We start from the raw sequence: 17,529 nt of genomic DNA, 5'->3' as shown, positions 1-17,529 counted from the left end.
ATCCTTACTTTGTAAATACAGGATGATACAATGAAGGGAGGGGGAAATCTAAAGGGGAGGGAATGGGGCAGTTGGGGCAAGAGGAGGAAGGGTTTACTGCTGGTATTGTATTGGAAAATGGGGGGGGATCTAATAAACAGTTAGTAATAACAATTTTTTTTTGGTAAAAATAGGCAAAGTGTTTTGAATTTCTGGCCAACTAGCAAAGTCAACAGAGTTGTTCCAGGTCTCTTAAATGTTTGGAAATTTATAGTAAGTCTTTAATTGAAATCATTTGGAGTCTTCATGAGTAAGGGCTTTTAGAAATATCTATCTGAGAGAAGCTGAGATACCTCAGGTACTATTCCAGTATTTAATGAAATAGCTTGATTTTTGTTTCTATTTTCAGGCTCATTGACAAATTTGACATTTGCAGTTGGCATAGCAATTTATGCCTTACTGGGTTATTACATAAGGGAGTGGCGTTTCCTTGCCTTTGTATCAAATTCTCCGGGACTTTTCTTTTTTCTTCTCTCTTTGTAAGTAATGATTTTGTATATATTATGTAAATGTGAAGCTTCTTAACCAAAAATCTAGATGTATCATTGGAGGGCAGAATAATTGAGGAGGACCTTTGAAATACTTGTGTTCCGTTAAAATCAAGTTCAAGTAACTTTGGGGTATGATTTTTTGCTTTCCATATCCAAGCCTTGGCACTGGATTGTATCTCTGAAGAACAAGTGCAAACCTACTTCAAACTGTGTGGTATAAAGCTAACCATGGCTAGCATTAAAACCTGTGATGTAAAGTTACACTGCGACTTAATGATGAAAAGGGAAGGGGGCGCAGAGCTGTACAAACCAGTGGTCTGCTGCTGATCAAACCAGGATGGTTTGGATCCTAACAGATCTGTAAGATCTGTTAATTCATGGAAGGCAATTTTTCCATCTCCTTTCCCCCTGTAGCAACCTGATACACCTGAAAAGCCTCTCTTGATGGTTGAGGAGACCCTAAATAAAGTGGGATGGGATGGGGGGGTGCTGGGGGGGAGGGGATAGGAAATGTACCTTCTATGAACTTTCCAGTTGCTGGGGAACATGGGTGGGAGGGTGCTGTTGCACCATGTCCTGTTTGTTCATCCCTGGCCGATGGCTGGTTGGCCACTGTGTGAACAGAGTGCTGGACTAAATGGACCCTTGGTCTGATCCAGCAAGGCACTTCTTACGTTCTTAAGAATTTCCTTAATTTATCTTAGGATCCAAACTTATGTCTGCACCTGGCCATAGAGTTCAAGAAATAAAGATTTTTTCATGTAATTGGAAGCCATGGGTAGTATCTAACTGTGTCCTAGCAGCAGCGCTAATAACTTTACACTAGCATAAACCAAGTCCAAGTCAAGTTTATTGTAATTAGTAACCAGCCATTATACAGCTTCACATAGATGTGTTACATTCATTTATCCCCGTGGCCTTTGTGCCAATGCTTGCACAACAGAAATAGTGCTTGCTAGAGCAATGGGAGCATATGACACATTTCAGTAGCCACTTTTCCCCATTGCCTTAGCAAATGCTGGTTCCGTTGCGCAAGCGTTGGTTTATGGCAGCGCAACATCATTAGCACTAGCACTGGGCCACGGTTGGATGCTACCCTATGTGTAAAATGCATGGTTTGTAAAACAGTAGCAGTTGGAACAATGACAAATGAGCTTGAGAAAATTTAATTACAAATAAAGTGAGTAAAATAGATGTTTTCCCTCTTGCGCTTTGCTGTGTGTATTATGGCATTACATTACATGAAATAATACTACTGTAATGTAGTTAAATTTGCTATGGCTGTAATGTAACAAGCAATGATGATGTGTCAGTTCCAGTAGGTTTGTCTTTCTCTTGTCATGTTGAATGAAACAGCTTGTTTAGTTTGTCTTTCACACCAGCTAATGGTAATTTGAAATGAATTGTTTGTTGGATACCTCATTTGCAAGTGTGACATGCTCTAGTTAGCTTTTTACACATGTCACATAGATAATGTGGAACAGTGCAATAAGAAGAAAAATGGGATTGGCCATGGTCCAGCCTCTCTTCTGCATGCATGAAATACAAGGGGTGCAGTTCTTTGCATGCACAGTATCGCTTCATTAGAATTAGATGAACAGTTTATTTTAGGTACTTTTTGAGTTTCATGAAATTAAATTATGAGAAGAGATTATAACTAATGATTTATGTCTGGAATATTTCTGTAAGTGGTGGAAGAATACAGGATTGTGCCTTGGCTGACTTAGGAGCTAGGGAGCTAGAAGACATCTTGTTTGTAGTCATTGATCCCTGTCCTTTTTGTACCACAATGATTTAAGACTTTTTGGATAAATCAACACTGTTTTTCTCACAATGGATTATGGAATATTTTCATACTTTTAAAACACAGCAACATTTTAGGAAAGGTTCTGGATTTTTACCTGCTTTCCGTGCTAGGCAGTTTTTGCCAAGGATTAAAAACACATTCCCATATGATGATCTAATGAATAGACACTTGTGTTAATATGCAGATTTATTTATTTTTAAAAATCAGTACGTAACATTTGGGTAAGCATGAGAGTCTCTGGATGTTTCTCTTCTCAGTATGCTTCCAGAATCACCAAGGTGGTTATACTCCCAAGGCAGAACTGCAGAAGCAGAGAGTGTACTACAATATATAGCCCTTGGAAATGGAAAAGAAAGGGTGACTGTGAAACTGAAGCAGTGCAAAGGAACAGTAAAAAAGGATAATTCAGCACCCGGTGTCCTAAACCTCGTTAGTCACCCAATCCTTCGGTGGCGCACTGTCCTCTTGATGTATATCTGGTAATTAATAAAAAGAGTTTCTGAGAGTACATGAATTAGTCGTGCATGAAAATAGCAAACTCTGGGTAGTAATTCTAGTCTGCTTGAAAGTGTTTATTATGTGGATGCTACTTTGGAACAGCTTTATTATTACCTGGTATTTTAAAGAGTAATACATATTTGGAAAGAGCTGAGTTTTTCTGAGTCATGAGGGATCATTGCCTTGGTCTCCACCCCCACCCCCACCTTAGAATCAAGGGGCAGAGAATTGAGGTTTTTGTGTCTCTTTCCAAAGTTCAGTTAATGACACAAAAATAATTGTGAGAAGTATAATAAGTGAGCTCTGCGATGGCTTCTGTTTAGAACTGTGTAGTCTATGCAGTCCTCCATGTTGTTAATTCCTGTGAGGGAAGGCAGGAAAGATGGATGTGCCCTGATTAAGCTGGGGACCCTATTGCAGGAGTGGGCAAGGTTCAGGTCTGCAAGATCTACTTTGTCTTTTTACTATAACCCCAAGGTCCACCAGTCAGAGCCAGGTCTCAGAGGGATGGACATACACAGAATTAAAAACCGTGTACCTCTGAGCACATCCTCATCCCAAGAATTTGTTTCCGTTGACCTGGTTTGCATGATCTCTGGCACCATGGTAAGTTGCTGTGCATGCCAGCTGCCATTATGAATATTCAAGCTGTGGTGGGCAGGCAGTCACAGTTTATCGTGATGTGTGAACCCACCATGGCTTATTTATTTAACCACGGTGGGTGCCACCAATCATGTAAACAAGCCCATTGTGAAAACTGAATTCACAGGCTTTTCTTGTACAAGAATCCACTCCTGATTTTCTCTCCCGCTTCCTTCATTTCAGTAGATGGGTGGAGGAAGCTTTTTGTTATTGCAGTTGTTAAACAAATGGGACTCTGGAATACTTTCCAGTTTGCTCCAAATCATCCTGCATCAGGAATAAGAAGGGGTGGCCGAAAGATTTGTTGTTGTTGTTCCTAATAAAAAAAAGTAATCTGATAAACATTTCAAGTGGAGTACTCTTTTGGTGCTTGCAATTATAAAGTGTGTTCATAATTATTTTCTTTTTGCATACACTCGTATTTTTCTATTGTGTAAGTATTGTTTATATAGAGCTCAGTGTAACCGATCAACCTTTCATTGCTATGTTTAGGTATGTATGCAGTTTTGTATATTATGGCTTAACCCTGAACGCTGGTGAATTAGGAGGAAATCTCTATCTCAATGTGGCTCTTTCCGGTCTTGTAGAAGTTCCAGCATTTCCACTTTGTATGTTCTTCATTGAGAAACCTTGGTAAGACCAATAACTTACAAGTTCTATATATAGACCGTAAGTTTATAGATAACATCGCCATTACATGTTTTTCATTTGCTTTTGGTTTGTTAAGGTAATTAGGCCTATATTTAATGTGCAGATAAGATGTCCTAAATCTGTTTTGAAGTGTTGGCTTGAATGGGGAATTTTTCATGATGTAACAACACCTGAAACTTGCTTGGTCCCGGTAGTACAGAAGCAACTTTTATGCATAACGTATCCAGACAGGATTGGTGGCGTCATCTTAATTTAGCTCATGCAGAGTCAATGTCTTGTTTACCACTGATCTGCTCATTTCTTGAGTCATGGAGAGAAGTAGGATGTACAGAACTTGCCTTTCTTGTGCTCTCAGTGGCCCTGTTCACATGATCACCACAGCTTAAACAAACCATGGTGGCCAAGTGCTATTTGCCTAATTACCCGCCTAGGCATGGCTTGCCATGTTCTCTGAACTTGGGTGGCATGGCTTGTTAGACGAGGAAACAACCCTCAAATAACCATGGGCTGTTGTTGGGTTATTGTTGGCACATGCTGTAGCTTAAACAAACCACTGTGGCTTGTTTAAGTTGTGGTGACAGTGCAAACAAGATCAGTGAATTTTTCTCCCACCATGGACATTTGGCTCTCCTTTACTTGTATAGTTGATCCTTAACAGACAAATATAAGAGCATTTCAAATAATAACAGCATCCATCCTTGTAGAGGTTTTAGACTGAGCTTGTTCTACTTTCCTTTTTTAGGTCAGGAAGATGCAAAAGTACAACTGCTTTTTTGATATTTGCAGGCCTTGCCTGTATATTTACCATGTGCTTACCAGAAAACACTGGGGGTGAGTATATGTTCTTTATAAGCAAACATAGCTTTTGCCATTGTACACAGAAAAACTGATGTTATCAGAAGACAAGATAGCAAGTACATGTAGTGCTTTAGTGTCAAACAAGAACATTATTGCAGGAATTTCCTAAATAAACTTGAGGCTTGCATCTGAATGCAAAGGCAAATTGATTTGAAAGTCAATTTCCTTGATTTCAATGGCATTTCCTCCAAATAAGAGTCTTACCAAATCAATACTTTCCCTTCATGCTCAACTTTTATTTAATGGGGAGAAAAGTAGAGCTGTTAATGGTAATTTGGCAGTGTCCCACACATAATGTATTGTCATATGGAGGACTTGGTTTGCGTAACTTTTGTATCTACCAACTCATTGATATTGTGTAAAAACATATCCATTAATACGTTTGTGCTCTCAGAAAGTTAGTATAGTGCTACAACTCATTCACTTCCCTTGTTGTTGTTTTATCTAGTGAGTTAATATCTCACCAAGCAAGCTCACTGAACTCTTCCCTGTGCCATTGCTTAAAGATTCTTTCATATGTTTTTCATGAGGAAACTATTAACCATAAACATTGCTTTGAGGGCAGCTACACATGAACCACCACTAAACAGTGGAGGTCATTGCAAACTGTTTGTTTGGAGCGACTCAGCGTGTGGAGAAGCTTACATTTACCATACCACTGAAAGACCATTTTTTTGCCTGCACATATGAGGGTTAGAGGAGCAGAGATGTGCATGCAAACCAATTTCTCAGGTTTCCTGTTTATGTGGAGGCGTCTAACCATGTACAGCTGAATGCAGGTAGAAGCCCTTTGCACCTAAAAAGGGACATTGTAGAGTTGGAAAAAGTGCAGAAAAGGGGAATTGTAATGACCAAAGGGTTGGAGCACTCCCCTGTCTGGAATGCTTACAACAAGTGGGATTGTTTAGCTTAGAAAAAAGGCAATTAAGGGGAGACATGATAGAGGTGTGTGGAGAAAGTGGACAGGAAGGCACTTTTCTCCCTTTCCCATAATACTAGAAACCGGAGTCATCCCATGAAGCTGATTGGTGGAAGATTCAGGACACATAAAAGGAAGTACGTCTTCACTCAGCACATAGTTAAACTATGGAATTCACTTCTACAAGATGCAGTGATAGCCACCACTTTGGCTTTAAAGGGGAATTGGACAAATTCATGGAGGATAAAGCTATCAGTGGCTACTAGTCCTGATGGCTATATGCTTCTTCCAGTATCAGAGGCAGTATGCCTGTTTACACCAGTTGCTCAGGAACTTGGGTGGGAGGGTGCTGTTACACCCATGTGCTGCTTGTGAGCTGGTTGGCCACCGTGTGAACAGAATGCTGAACCATATGGGCCCTTGATCTGATCCACCATGGGTCTTCTTATGTTCTTAGGCAGACCATCTTGCTTAACACAGGAAGGTCTGCAGAGGAGCCCACATGCCAGAGACATTGAGGGTGGAGCTTGGACATGCACCTGCCACCCTACACAGGTTAAGCTCTCATGTGTGCACACAAATACCTGGTTCCCCACTAGCATGCAAATCCAAGCAAGCAGCTGCCACTGCCTGGTGGATCTTTGTAAATAGCTTGCCTCTGTTCACAATACGTGTAAGAGAAATACGAATATAAGTAAGTGCTGTTTTGGTCGTAATGTTATGAACTGGAGAAAGATGAACTAAAAGGGTACAATCAAGTCTCCTTCCTTTTTAGGTGAATGTAGATTGTTCAAATGCGAAGTTGTTCCAACTTAAGTCATATGCGTTATATTGTTCTGTAGTTGATCAATTGAACAAAACACCGAACAGTTTTTGGGAATATTTCCAGTTGGGGAAAATCCCAAACAAGTATATAATTGATTGGTAAAATAATCAACATTTTAATTGTTTGGGGGAAATTTACTAATTTACTTTAGATATGAAAAGAGTGCCAGGTGTCTGCTGGCAATAGCAGGGAGCTGCCTAGAAGGACTTTGCTCACAGGGGAGGGACTGAGATTGCAATTTTACTGATGTTGTTGGGTCTGACTTCCATCTGCCCCAGTCAACCTGGCCAAAGGTCAGGGAAGATGAGAGTTGGAATCCAACAGCATCTAGAGTATCACGGGTTCCCTCCCCCTGATATACACACTGGGCGTAAGTCCCATTGAAGTTCGTGGAGTTTACTTCTGAGTATAGATGCATAGGATTGTGCTGTTTTTCTTTAATTGCATATGATTATGTTTATTTATTTCTCTTGTATTCTGTTTTAGGATTTTTCTTCAGTCCCCGCATCTTAGCTTTATATGGGAAATTGACTGTAAGTGCTGCCTTCAACATCATATATATTTACACTTCAGAACTCTACCCGACAGTAGTGAGGTAAATGTTTTTATTTCTTTCAAATTCATACAATTTTAAACTAACGACAATAACATAGTTAAGGCAAATTAAACTTTGTCAGCAGTTGCAATCAGCATACAAACTACAGTTGTACCAGCATTGGCTTTGATACTCCTGAACTTCACATTTAGGGACTTGAACAGCTCTGCTAGGGATAGAGAAAGGAATGAGCTGGTGACAAACAACCTCCTTATGCAACTTGATGGACCAAGAACTGTTTATGAATATTAAAAAGGGTGTGAGCTGCCACAGCACAATGTATTATTTATTTATTTATTTATTTATTTATTTATTTATTTATCAATTGCCCTTCATACACAGGATTCCGGGTTGGCGTGCCCAACAGATGAAAAACAAATCCAATCTAAAAGCCATGCAATTGTACATTGAGTAGCAATTAAACAACAGTGCTGCTCAACCATCAAAGCAAGCAGGAGATCAAAACAACTATTCAGTTTAAAAGTAACTTCAGTATCACAGACGGTAGGCCTGTGCGCGCCAGTTGCTAGGGAACATGAACAGGAGGCTGTTTGCACTCGTGTCCTGCTTGTGGGTTTGACCTGGACAGCTGGTTGGCCATTGTGTGAACAGAACACTGAACGAGAGGGACCCTTGGTCTGATCCAGCATCAGGGCCCTTCTTATGCTCTTTAATTTAATTTTTTTTAAAAAAAATAGAATTCTAAAATATTAAAATGCCTGGGCAATAAGAAACATTTTAACTTTATGCCCAGTGTGTATATCAGGGGGAGGGAACCCGTGATACTCTAGATGCTGTTGGATTCCAACTCTCATCTTCCCTGACCTTTGGCCAGGTTGACTGGGGCAGCTGAGAGCCCCCTCCCTCCTGCTACCAACTGTCACTGCAGAGGCCACCATGAGGGAGGAAGCAGCAGCCAGGCACCTCTCCACCGTGCCTGGGTCCAGCTCCAGCTGAGAGCCCCCTCCCTCCTGCTACCAACTGCCACTGCAGAGGCCACCAGTGAGGGAGGAAGCAGCAGCCAGGCACCTCTCCACCGTGCCTGGGTCCAGCTCCAGCTGAGAGCCCCCTCCCTCCTGCTGCCAACTGTCTCTGAAGAGGCCACCAGTGAGGGAGGAAGCAGCAGCCAGGCACCTCTCCACCGTGCCTGGGTCCAGCTCCAGCTGAGAGCCCCCTCCCTCCTGCTACCAACTGCCACTGCAGAGGCCACCATGAGGGAGGAAGCAGCAGCCAGGCATTTCTCCACCGTGCCTGGGTCCAGCTCCAGCTGAGAGCCCCCTCCCTCCTGCTACCAACTGTCACTGCAGAGGCCACCATGAGGGAGGAAGCAGCAGCCAGGCATTTCTCCACCGTGCCTGGGTCCAGCTCCAGCTGAGAGCCCCCTCCCTCCTGCTACCAACTGTCACTGCAGAGGCCACCATGAGGGAGGAAGCAGCAGCCAGGCATTTCTCCACCGTGCCTGGGTCCAGCTCCAGCTGAGAGCCCCCTCCCTCCTGCTACCAACTGCCACTGCAGAGGCCACCATGAGGGAGGAAGCAGCAGCCAGGCATTTCTCCACCGTGCCTGGGTCCAGCTCCAGCTGAGAGCCCCCTCCCTCCTGCTACCAACTGCCACTGCAGAGGCCACCATGAGGGAGGAAGCAGCAGCCAGGCATTTCTCCACCGTGCCTGGGTCCAGCTCCAGCTGAGAGCCCCCTCCCTCCTGCTACCAACTGCCACTGCAGAGGCCACCATGAGGGAGGAAGCAGCAGCCAGGCACCTCTCCACCGTGCCTGGGTCCAGCTCCAGCTGAGAGCCCCCTCCCTCCTGCTGTCCCCTGTAACTGCTGAACTTTCCAACTAAGATTGTAGTGCCTGAATTTGCTTTCCTTTTCCCCCTCCTCCTCCTCCCTCCCAATCCCCTTTCCTTTTGTGTCATGTCTTTTAGATTGTAAGCCTGTGGGCAGGGACTGTCAAGAAATACTTTTGTAAGCCGCCATGAGAGCCTTTTGGCTGAATGGCGGCATAAAAATACTTAAATAAATAAATAAATAAATAAACTTCACACCAGTCATATCACTTTTGGGAAGGCATCCCAAAGTCAGGTCACCACCACAGAGAAGGCCCCCTCCTTTGTAAATGCCTAGTGTACTTGGGGTAGGCCTCTTCCAAAGAGTTTATTGTATGGGCACTAGGGTGACCCTATGAAAAGGAGGACAGGGCTCCTGTATCTTTAACAGTAATGTAGGAAAGAGAATTTCAGCAGGTGTCAATTGAAGTGAGTGAAATTCCTTCTTCATCACAGCAGTTAAAGCTACACTAGCTATAGTAGAGTGGCCAGATACAAAAGAGGGCAGGGCTTCTGCAGCTTTAACTGTTGTGATGAAGAGGGAATTTCACCCTCTTCCATTGACACCTGCTGAAATTCCCTTTTCTACATTACTGTTAAAGATACAGGAGCCCTGTCCTCCTTTTCATATGGTCACCCTAATGGGCACTATAGTATGGAAGGAGGTGCCCTTCAGATATTTTGGCCTCAAGCTGTTTAGGGATTTAAACATAATAACCAGCACCTTGAATTGGGTTCAGTCGCATATAGGGAGCCAGTGTAGTTGCTCATGAATTGGTGTAATATGTAGAAGTGTTGGGTGGCAAATAACTAATTAGAATGATTTTTCCCTGGGGATTGTGTCAAGTTAAGGGTTGCAGTTATTTGTTTCTTGCCAGCCAAACTGTTGAAAAAAAAGACTTGAAGGGGGCACTCCAAGATTTAAATGAATATTTCTGGGACAAAATTATCAAAGAAAAGGGTGTTGGAGGAAAAAAATATTTTTTCTATATATGATCAACCAAAACAGATTTTACATACTATTCAAATAGACACAATACATATTCTAGAATAGATTTTATTTTATTATCAACTTCTCTAATGCAAAATATTGTAAAAGCAGAGATTGGTTTATTGAAAATATCAGATCATGCACCATTATGGGTAGATTTACATATTCTTGGACAGCAATCAGCTACTTATATGTGGAGGTTTAATAACATCCTATTAACTAAATTAGAATCTAGAAGAATATTACAAGAAGGCATACAGAATTATTTTAACAAAAATATGACTGAGGGAATGCCGATGTATATAATATGGGATGCGCTAAAACCTGTAATGAGAGGTCAATGTATACAAAAGATGAGTAGGTTAAAAAAGAATGATAACCAAGAAAAATTTAAAAAAGGACGAAATATGAGGATTAGAAGCAAAACATAAAACAACAGGATACAAAAGGATTATAGAGATTTAACAAACAAAAGGAAACAGAGACTATTGAATTAGGCTCTATAGCAACAAAGATTATATGTAAAACAAAATCACTATGAATTTGGCAATAAGAGTTCAAAATTGTTAGCACATACTTTGAAACATCATAAAAATAGAAATAAAACAGGAACAATAGAGCATAATAATAATACCTATGGAACATAATAATACCTATATACATAGTACAGAGCAAATAGCAGAGCAATTTGCTAAATATTTTGAAGAAATTATTATACTCCAGATAAACCACTGGAATTTTCTTTTGAAGGTTATCTACAAAAATTAAGTAGTATAGAGTTTAAGAATGAACACAAAGATATTTTAAACTGACCTATCAAAAGTAAAGAAATAGAAGACAGGATAAAGAAATTTAAAAAATGGTAAATCCCCTGGTATAGACAGCTATGGGCCAGAATTTTATAAACAATTTAAAGACTTATTATTACCACATAGGACAAAACTATTTAACCAGATTATGATCTTTTTTCATCAAATACATTATTATGAATCCCACAATAAGACAAAGCATGACTAGAAACATGACGAAATTTGAATGGATATTATCGGAACATATGGTCAATACAAAGGGATTAGTTTCTAAAATCTATTCATATCTTACGTTAAATGGTTTGAAAATAATATGGGAAGAGGATGTTGGGATATTAATAAAACAAAATATATGGAATAAAATTTAGACAACTTAATCAAAGAAAACTATATCGACAACACTCAGGGAGAACTCTTTAAAACTGTTACATCGGTGATATATGACACTAATACGACTAGCAAGAATAATGAATACAAGTAATATAAAATGCTGGAGAAAAATCAGCAGGGTTCATATTTTCATATGTGGTGGTCCTGTCCTATAGTGTTATAGTTTTGGAATATGATGTTCACAGAAATGGAAAAGATCACACATCAAATTATAAATATTAAACCAGCATTAGCATTACTAACAATTTGGAAGGAACAAAATGTAAATGTTAAGTCTAAAGAATTAATAGTATTCATGTTGATGGCTGCTTGAAGGGTAATTGCCAGAAATTGGAAAACTGAGAAATTGTTAATTTTAGAATTTTAGTATATGGAACTGTGGCAAATAGCTATTGTAGAAAAGTTGACACATCAACTCAAATTAGCTAAGAGCAAAGCTAAGACCTCTAATTTTTACAGGATATGGCACGACTTTATATTATTTACAAGTCAAGGGCATATGCAGCAGAAAGTGTCACAGCCCTTTTTGAAACTGTGGAAGAGAGACTAATTATAATGTATAGCTATGAAGAATTACATAATCTCCAATTAATTAATAGATTCTACTCCTAACTACACTTGTAAAGAAATGGATAAAATATGCTAACTGTATACCTTCTGCCAGTAGTCAACAATGAAAATTCTTTGTATGATTTTGTTTATCTATGTATTTTGAAAATTTAATTTAAAAAAAAAACAACCCAATCCCATTTGAAATGATATAGCATGCTTGAACACACTTTAGGAATACCGTATTTCTTTGATTGTAAGACACCATTGATTGTAAGACTCACACTAATTTCAGTACCACCAACAGAAAATTTTCTTGATTCTAAGAATAATAATTGCACCCATAATTCTAAGACGCACCCCGTTTAGAGATGTTTATATGGGGAAAGCATGTCTTAGAATCAAAGAAATAGGGTACATCTCTCTTTAAAATGTTCTGTCATTTGGTAAAGATTGAGGGAAAACTCTGAAGTAGTTGGTATATAGTGTTTTACCACCATCTAGTGCTGATGTAGAGCATTGCAAAACTCCCTTTGCTTTCTTTCAGGTTCCACAGCATGTTGATCATTAGGACTGGAATGTCTGCTAGCTAACAGCCAGGCATTCTATTTTATATATTTATCGTGAAGATAACATGATAATTATTTCAGTATGAACTGTTCAGCATTAGCTAGAAATATCTAAAGTGACAAAATTGTTCTTTGTTTAATTGATTTCTTTCTTTATTACATTTTTTGTCCTCCCTTCCTGTGAGGCATTCATGGTACCATGTAAGGCACTCTCCCCTCCCCCCACCCCCTTTACCTTCCAAATAGCCCTGTGAGGTAGAATGATTGTGAGAGAATGACTGGCCTAAGCTCACCTAGTGAGCTTCATGGCTGAGAAGCTGTCGTTAGAAAACATAAGGTTCATAGTTGCATAGTCCAGAACAAGATTTATTGCTGATTTTTCATGGTGGAACAAGAGTCTTCAGAAACCAGGAATATGGTTTAACAAGATATAACTACAATATTGTATCAGAACCCTCCATTCTAAATATCTGCTCTGCATTTAAAATACACACTATCTGAGAGCTGCATCTGATAGCCTTTTGCACACTAGGAATATTAAATGTGTGAAGGAAATTGTGTAGCCTTTATTATATTTTTTCAGTCCAGATATGACCCTCAGTGAGAGGTTCTCCAAAGTTTCATAGTGCAGTTTACAAGTAGGACCTGCCATGTGGAGTGTTCCTGTTCAAGGTTCCAGCCAGTTCAATATGCCCCTCTAACAGGATACTCTATTCCATCCACCACCACCCCTGTTGTCTCCCCCTTCCAACTGTTAAGTCCCTATGGGGCATCCCCCTCCCTTAAGTTTATTTGCACTTCTATAAAAAAAACCTTGGTGTTCCCCCAAGACTGATGGTATCTCTTTCTTGTGCTTGGACAGTGTATTTTGGGTACTTAAGGACTGTCTCCTAGGGGATTGAGTTCACTATTACTATAATAGTGGTTTCCAGATGGTGATTTGGAATGAAGTGCTTGGAACATTGTGGGGTGGTGAGAATGAGTGGTAGAGACTGAAGCAGTGGTGACATCCAAATCAGGGGATGAGATTGTCTGGTAGGCTCAGAACAAAGACTAAATTATGTTGAAAAATAGTAGTGTACTCATTTAAATCTGTACCTAATGAAACTATTCAGACAACAAGATAGCCAATGGTGGTTTAAATTGTCAACGGTTGGTTATTTAACCCACCATGGGTTATTGTGTTGTGTGGAGGGAGTTTTTTAACCAATGTTTGGTCATTTGGCCAAAATAACCAACGCTGTGCAGAGTTTGGCTATTTGAACCACCATTGTCATGTGGAGGGCACTGCTGGTTATTTTCTCAGCCACTGTTGGTTATTTTGTCAGCCACAGAGTTACAAGGCAAGAGCAGTCAAAGCAGTGGCTGCCGCTCTAGTCCAGCTGGCAGGATAGATTTTCAGCAGCAATGGCTGATGGGATACTAGCAGGAGGACGGTGGGGGAGAGGGGGATATGAGTGAGTCAACTCAGCATGGACTAATAGTCAACTAAACACTGATCCTAATCAACACCATGGTTGATTATTACTGTATGTTATGTGGGGAGTACCCCCTAGATTAAAACAACAACTGTTGAGTTGATTAACAACACATACTTAAAAACACTGTTTCTTTTTAAAACAGAAATGCTGGCTTAGGTGTATGTTCAATGACATGTAGATTTGGTGGCATTTTGGCTCCATTTGTTCCTTCTCTGGTAAGTAGTAATCCTTCCCCCCCCCCCCGCCCCTTTTAAGTATATCATAGCATTTTAAAACAGAAAATATCTAAATCAAAATAATATTTTACAGTTCATATGTTAAGAATTTATCTTAAAGTAGATGCTACAGTGATGCAAATGTTATAGCTATACCAATATTTGTTGCGATTTAATCGTACTCTGAGACTTGGCTAACAAGAAACAGATTGCCTTTTATTGATAGAGGATATTCTAGCACAGTCCATTTTTTAAAAGAAGTAGAAAGTAAGTTTGAATATGATTATTATATATTATATAATATATAGCTAGAAACATGAAGTCAGTAAAGAACTTAGGTGTAAAAGACCTTAGGAGTAATGCACCTAAGACTATACTCCTTCCCACCCCTCAGATTTCTAGTGGGTAAATCATAGGCCAGATCTACACCAAGCATGATATAGAATTATGAAAGCAGCATGAAAGTGGTATATAAGAGGCAGGAATCTCACCAAGCAGGATATAGCACTACGAAAGCGGTATATGGTATGTGTCAATGGGCCCCAACAGTTGTCAGTGCACTTCAATACCGCTATAAAGCAGTAGTGTGCCTCCTGCCTCTTATATCCCCCTTTCATACCGCTTTCATGGTGCTGTATCCTGCTTGGTATAGATCTGGCCATAGAATCATAGAATAGTAGAGTTGGAAGGGGCCTATAAGGCCATCGAGTCCAACCCCCTGCTCAATGTTGGGCCCAAGTAGGTAAATAGGAAGATATAAGCCCAAGTAAATTAATCAAAAGCACTATCAATAATAATTAGTATTCATATATAGAAATGCCATATTGGCAACCTGGAGACTGATCTTCCCTTTCAAGCTGCCCCTGGTAAGGCCTGGGACAGTACTTGGTCATTGCAGAGGAGTAGATGAAGGGCAGGGGGCAGATCCTTAGACATCTGACACAGAAAGTGCCTCTATCAGCATCATACAATTTGGATGTGGAAAATGGCGTGGGGGGAAAGGGTTGAATGCCTTCTTTATTTAATTTATATTCTACTTTTCCACCAAAATATGGTGCTTAAGGTGGTGAACAGTAAAGTACAGATTAAAAATGAAAGATTTGAGGGTATCCCTTCTTTAATAATGCTTTAGTGTGTGTGTGTGTGCATGCATGCATGTGCGAATTCACAGTGGATTTATTATTGGTTTATTCTAGAAATCTCTTGGCCCGTCTGTACCATTTGTAGTTTTTGGCATCAGTGGATTATCAGCTGGTTTCCTGACTCTTCTACTTCCAGAAACCCTAAACAAACCTATTGCAGAGACTATTGAAGATTTGCAGATGCCTACCTATCAGATGCTTAAAAACAAAAAGGCAGAGTAAAAATGATTTTTTAAAATTTTTAGAAGCAGTTTCTATACCTACTGGAACATAAGAAAATTTCTCATTTGTTTGAACTTCATTTTTCTTTCTCCTTCTCAGTTGCACATACTTAATATTTTTCTCCATTCCAAAAAAAAAGAATACTCAAAATATTGAAAGCTATCTGTTTTTTATCAGTATATAGGAAATGATGTGCCTGGCAGAGTTCCTGTCTCGTCTCATTCACTCTCCACCTTGCTTGTTTTTACTTAGTCATGCCTTTACCGACAGACTATTTAATATGTGATACCAGGAAGAGCTCTTGGTTTCATATTTCTCATCCATCTTCTTAGAAGCCATCTGGAAGATTTTCCTATCGCAGATATATGGCAAATAAAACCTTCTTGAATTTATGAAGTGTCTTAGTTTTGTAGTGTCTTGCGTGTCTTAGTTTTTGTGTCTCTGTTTTGTTTTAATAGTTACCATCGATAGGTTCCAACAAGTTCACCATGGTCAGTTTAAGAAGACATTTAGGTTTTAATTTAGATCTTGTTGCAGTAGCATTTGGAAACTACAGATGTTTAATGTCAACTCTTGTAATCTTCCCTAGAATATCTCAAAGTATTCAGCCAAGTATCAGATGAAAAGAATGTTAACAGTTTCTCCCAAAGAATCTAAGGGGTGGGTAGTTTTGTAGTGACCATTTTAGAATCATTTGGTTGATGTAAAATATACAGTCACTAAAGATGCTTTCAGTGGAAAAGTGTGAAAATAGAAATAATAACAACAACGTTTTAGGTATATACTGCCAGCTTATTAACTATGGCAAAACCTGTCAAGTAGCTTTTAAAACTATTGAATTACCCATATAATAAAATACTTGAAATGGCTAGGCTCAATTGAAATGAGAAGTTGGAATGTTTAGCTTACTGTTGTTTTTTATAGCTATTGGTAAAAACAAAAGTAAAAAGTCAGTTCCCCAGTTTTATAAGTCTATGGAAGCTGATCATCAAATGAATGTTATTTGTAAGTAACCCACTGAGCTAGATCAAATGATACTGCTGAAATTATGTAATTTCAAAAATTGGTTCCTGAGGGCTGTATCCAGTGTTAGTCCTACTTAGAATAGACCCATTGAAATGCATGGTACTTGAATAATGGAAGTAGCCTTCATTTCAGTGGGTCTACTCTAAGTAGGAGTAACACTGGATACTACCCTGAATTTGTTTCCTTTTGCATCATGTCTATTAGACTGTGAGCCTTTTGGCAGGGTCTGTCTCTTCTTTTAGTGTCTACAGCGTTTAATATCTACAGTGCTTAGACAATTTTAGGGACTTTATGAGTGAAGGATAATAATATCAATAATAAACATTCTAATTCATTTTTCTATCTGTTTAACAGGTGAATCAGTTAGAAGAAAATGGTTAATTTTGCAAAAACCATTATCTCAGTTGCAAATGACAACGGTGCTTCCATGGTTAAGGCGTGGCAACATCAAGATTACCATATGCAACACTCAGAAGTATTTTGGGATTTCCAGTATGCTTGGTGATTTGTGTGAACATAAATTATGACATTTGGAGTGGGGAGAGTTGTAAGAACTCATCAGGAAAAAAATTCTGCCACATTTTTAATGTTCTAGAAAATTCGGAATTAACTGGCTATTTTCATTTTTAGTAAAAAAAAATGAGGAAAAAAGGAATAGCTCTATATTGCTTAGATTGGGTTGGGCAATTTGCCCCCCCCCCCCAGATGTTCTGACCTTCAACTCCCATCTCCTATAGCTAGCATAGCCAATAGTGAAGGATGATAGGGGTTTTAGGCCAAAAAATCAGGAGGGCCACGACTTATCCACCCCTGGCTTAAATGGACATTGATTTAAATGTTAAACGATTGGGGATTTTGACTGTAATCCTGAACACACAGGCAAGTAGAAAGTAAGGTTAATTGATGCATCTGTGTTTAGCTTTATATAAATGGGCTCAGGATATCACTTGGAACTAATAGCACACTTGGTTCTTAAAGTACTT

The 17,529-nt window shown here is 39.5% G+C and overlaps 1 protein-coding gene across 3 annotated transcripts in view; it reads left to right on the top strand.

The window, feature by feature from the left end:
* The window catches only part of LOC134403042 (solute carrier family 22 member 15-like), a 31,984-nt gene extending 14,876 nt beyond the window's left edge, over positions 1-17,108 (top strand). The window contains exons 5-12 of one of the 3 annotated variants that reach the window (XM_063133072.1): positions 389-518; positions 2,595-2,816; positions 3,970-4,110; positions 4,871-4,959; positions 7,218-7,326; positions 14,084-14,156; positions 15,353-15,516; positions 16,901-17,108. In XM_063133072.1, the coding sequence (XP_062989142.1) occupies positions 389-518; positions 2,595-2,816; positions 3,970-4,110; positions 4,871-4,959; positions 7,218-7,326; positions 14,084-14,156; positions 15,353-15,516; positions 16,901-16,904 (932 nt within the window). In that variant the 3' untranslated portion in view covers positions 16,905-17,108. Of the gene's footprint in view, positions 1-388; positions 519-2,594; positions 2,817-3,969; positions 4,111-4,870; positions 4,960-7,217; positions 7,327-14,083; positions 14,157-15,352; positions 15,913-16,900 lie in introns of those variants that run through there. The other 2 variants (XM_063133074.1, XM_063133073.1) reach the window with 2 other exon arrangements.
* Positions 17,109-17,529: the final 421 nt, after the last annotated feature.

This window comes from Elgaria multicarinata, chromosome 8 (assembly GCF_023053635.1).
Source record: "Elgaria multicarinata webbii isolate HBS135686 ecotype San Diego chromosome 8, rElgMul1.1.pri, whole genome shotgun sequence".
NCBI classification, from domain to species: domain Eukaryota; kingdom Metazoa; phylum Chordata; class Lepidosauria; order Squamata; family Anguidae; genus Elgaria; species Elgaria multicarinata.
This window is presented reverse-complemented; position numbering and strand designations above follow the sequence as displayed.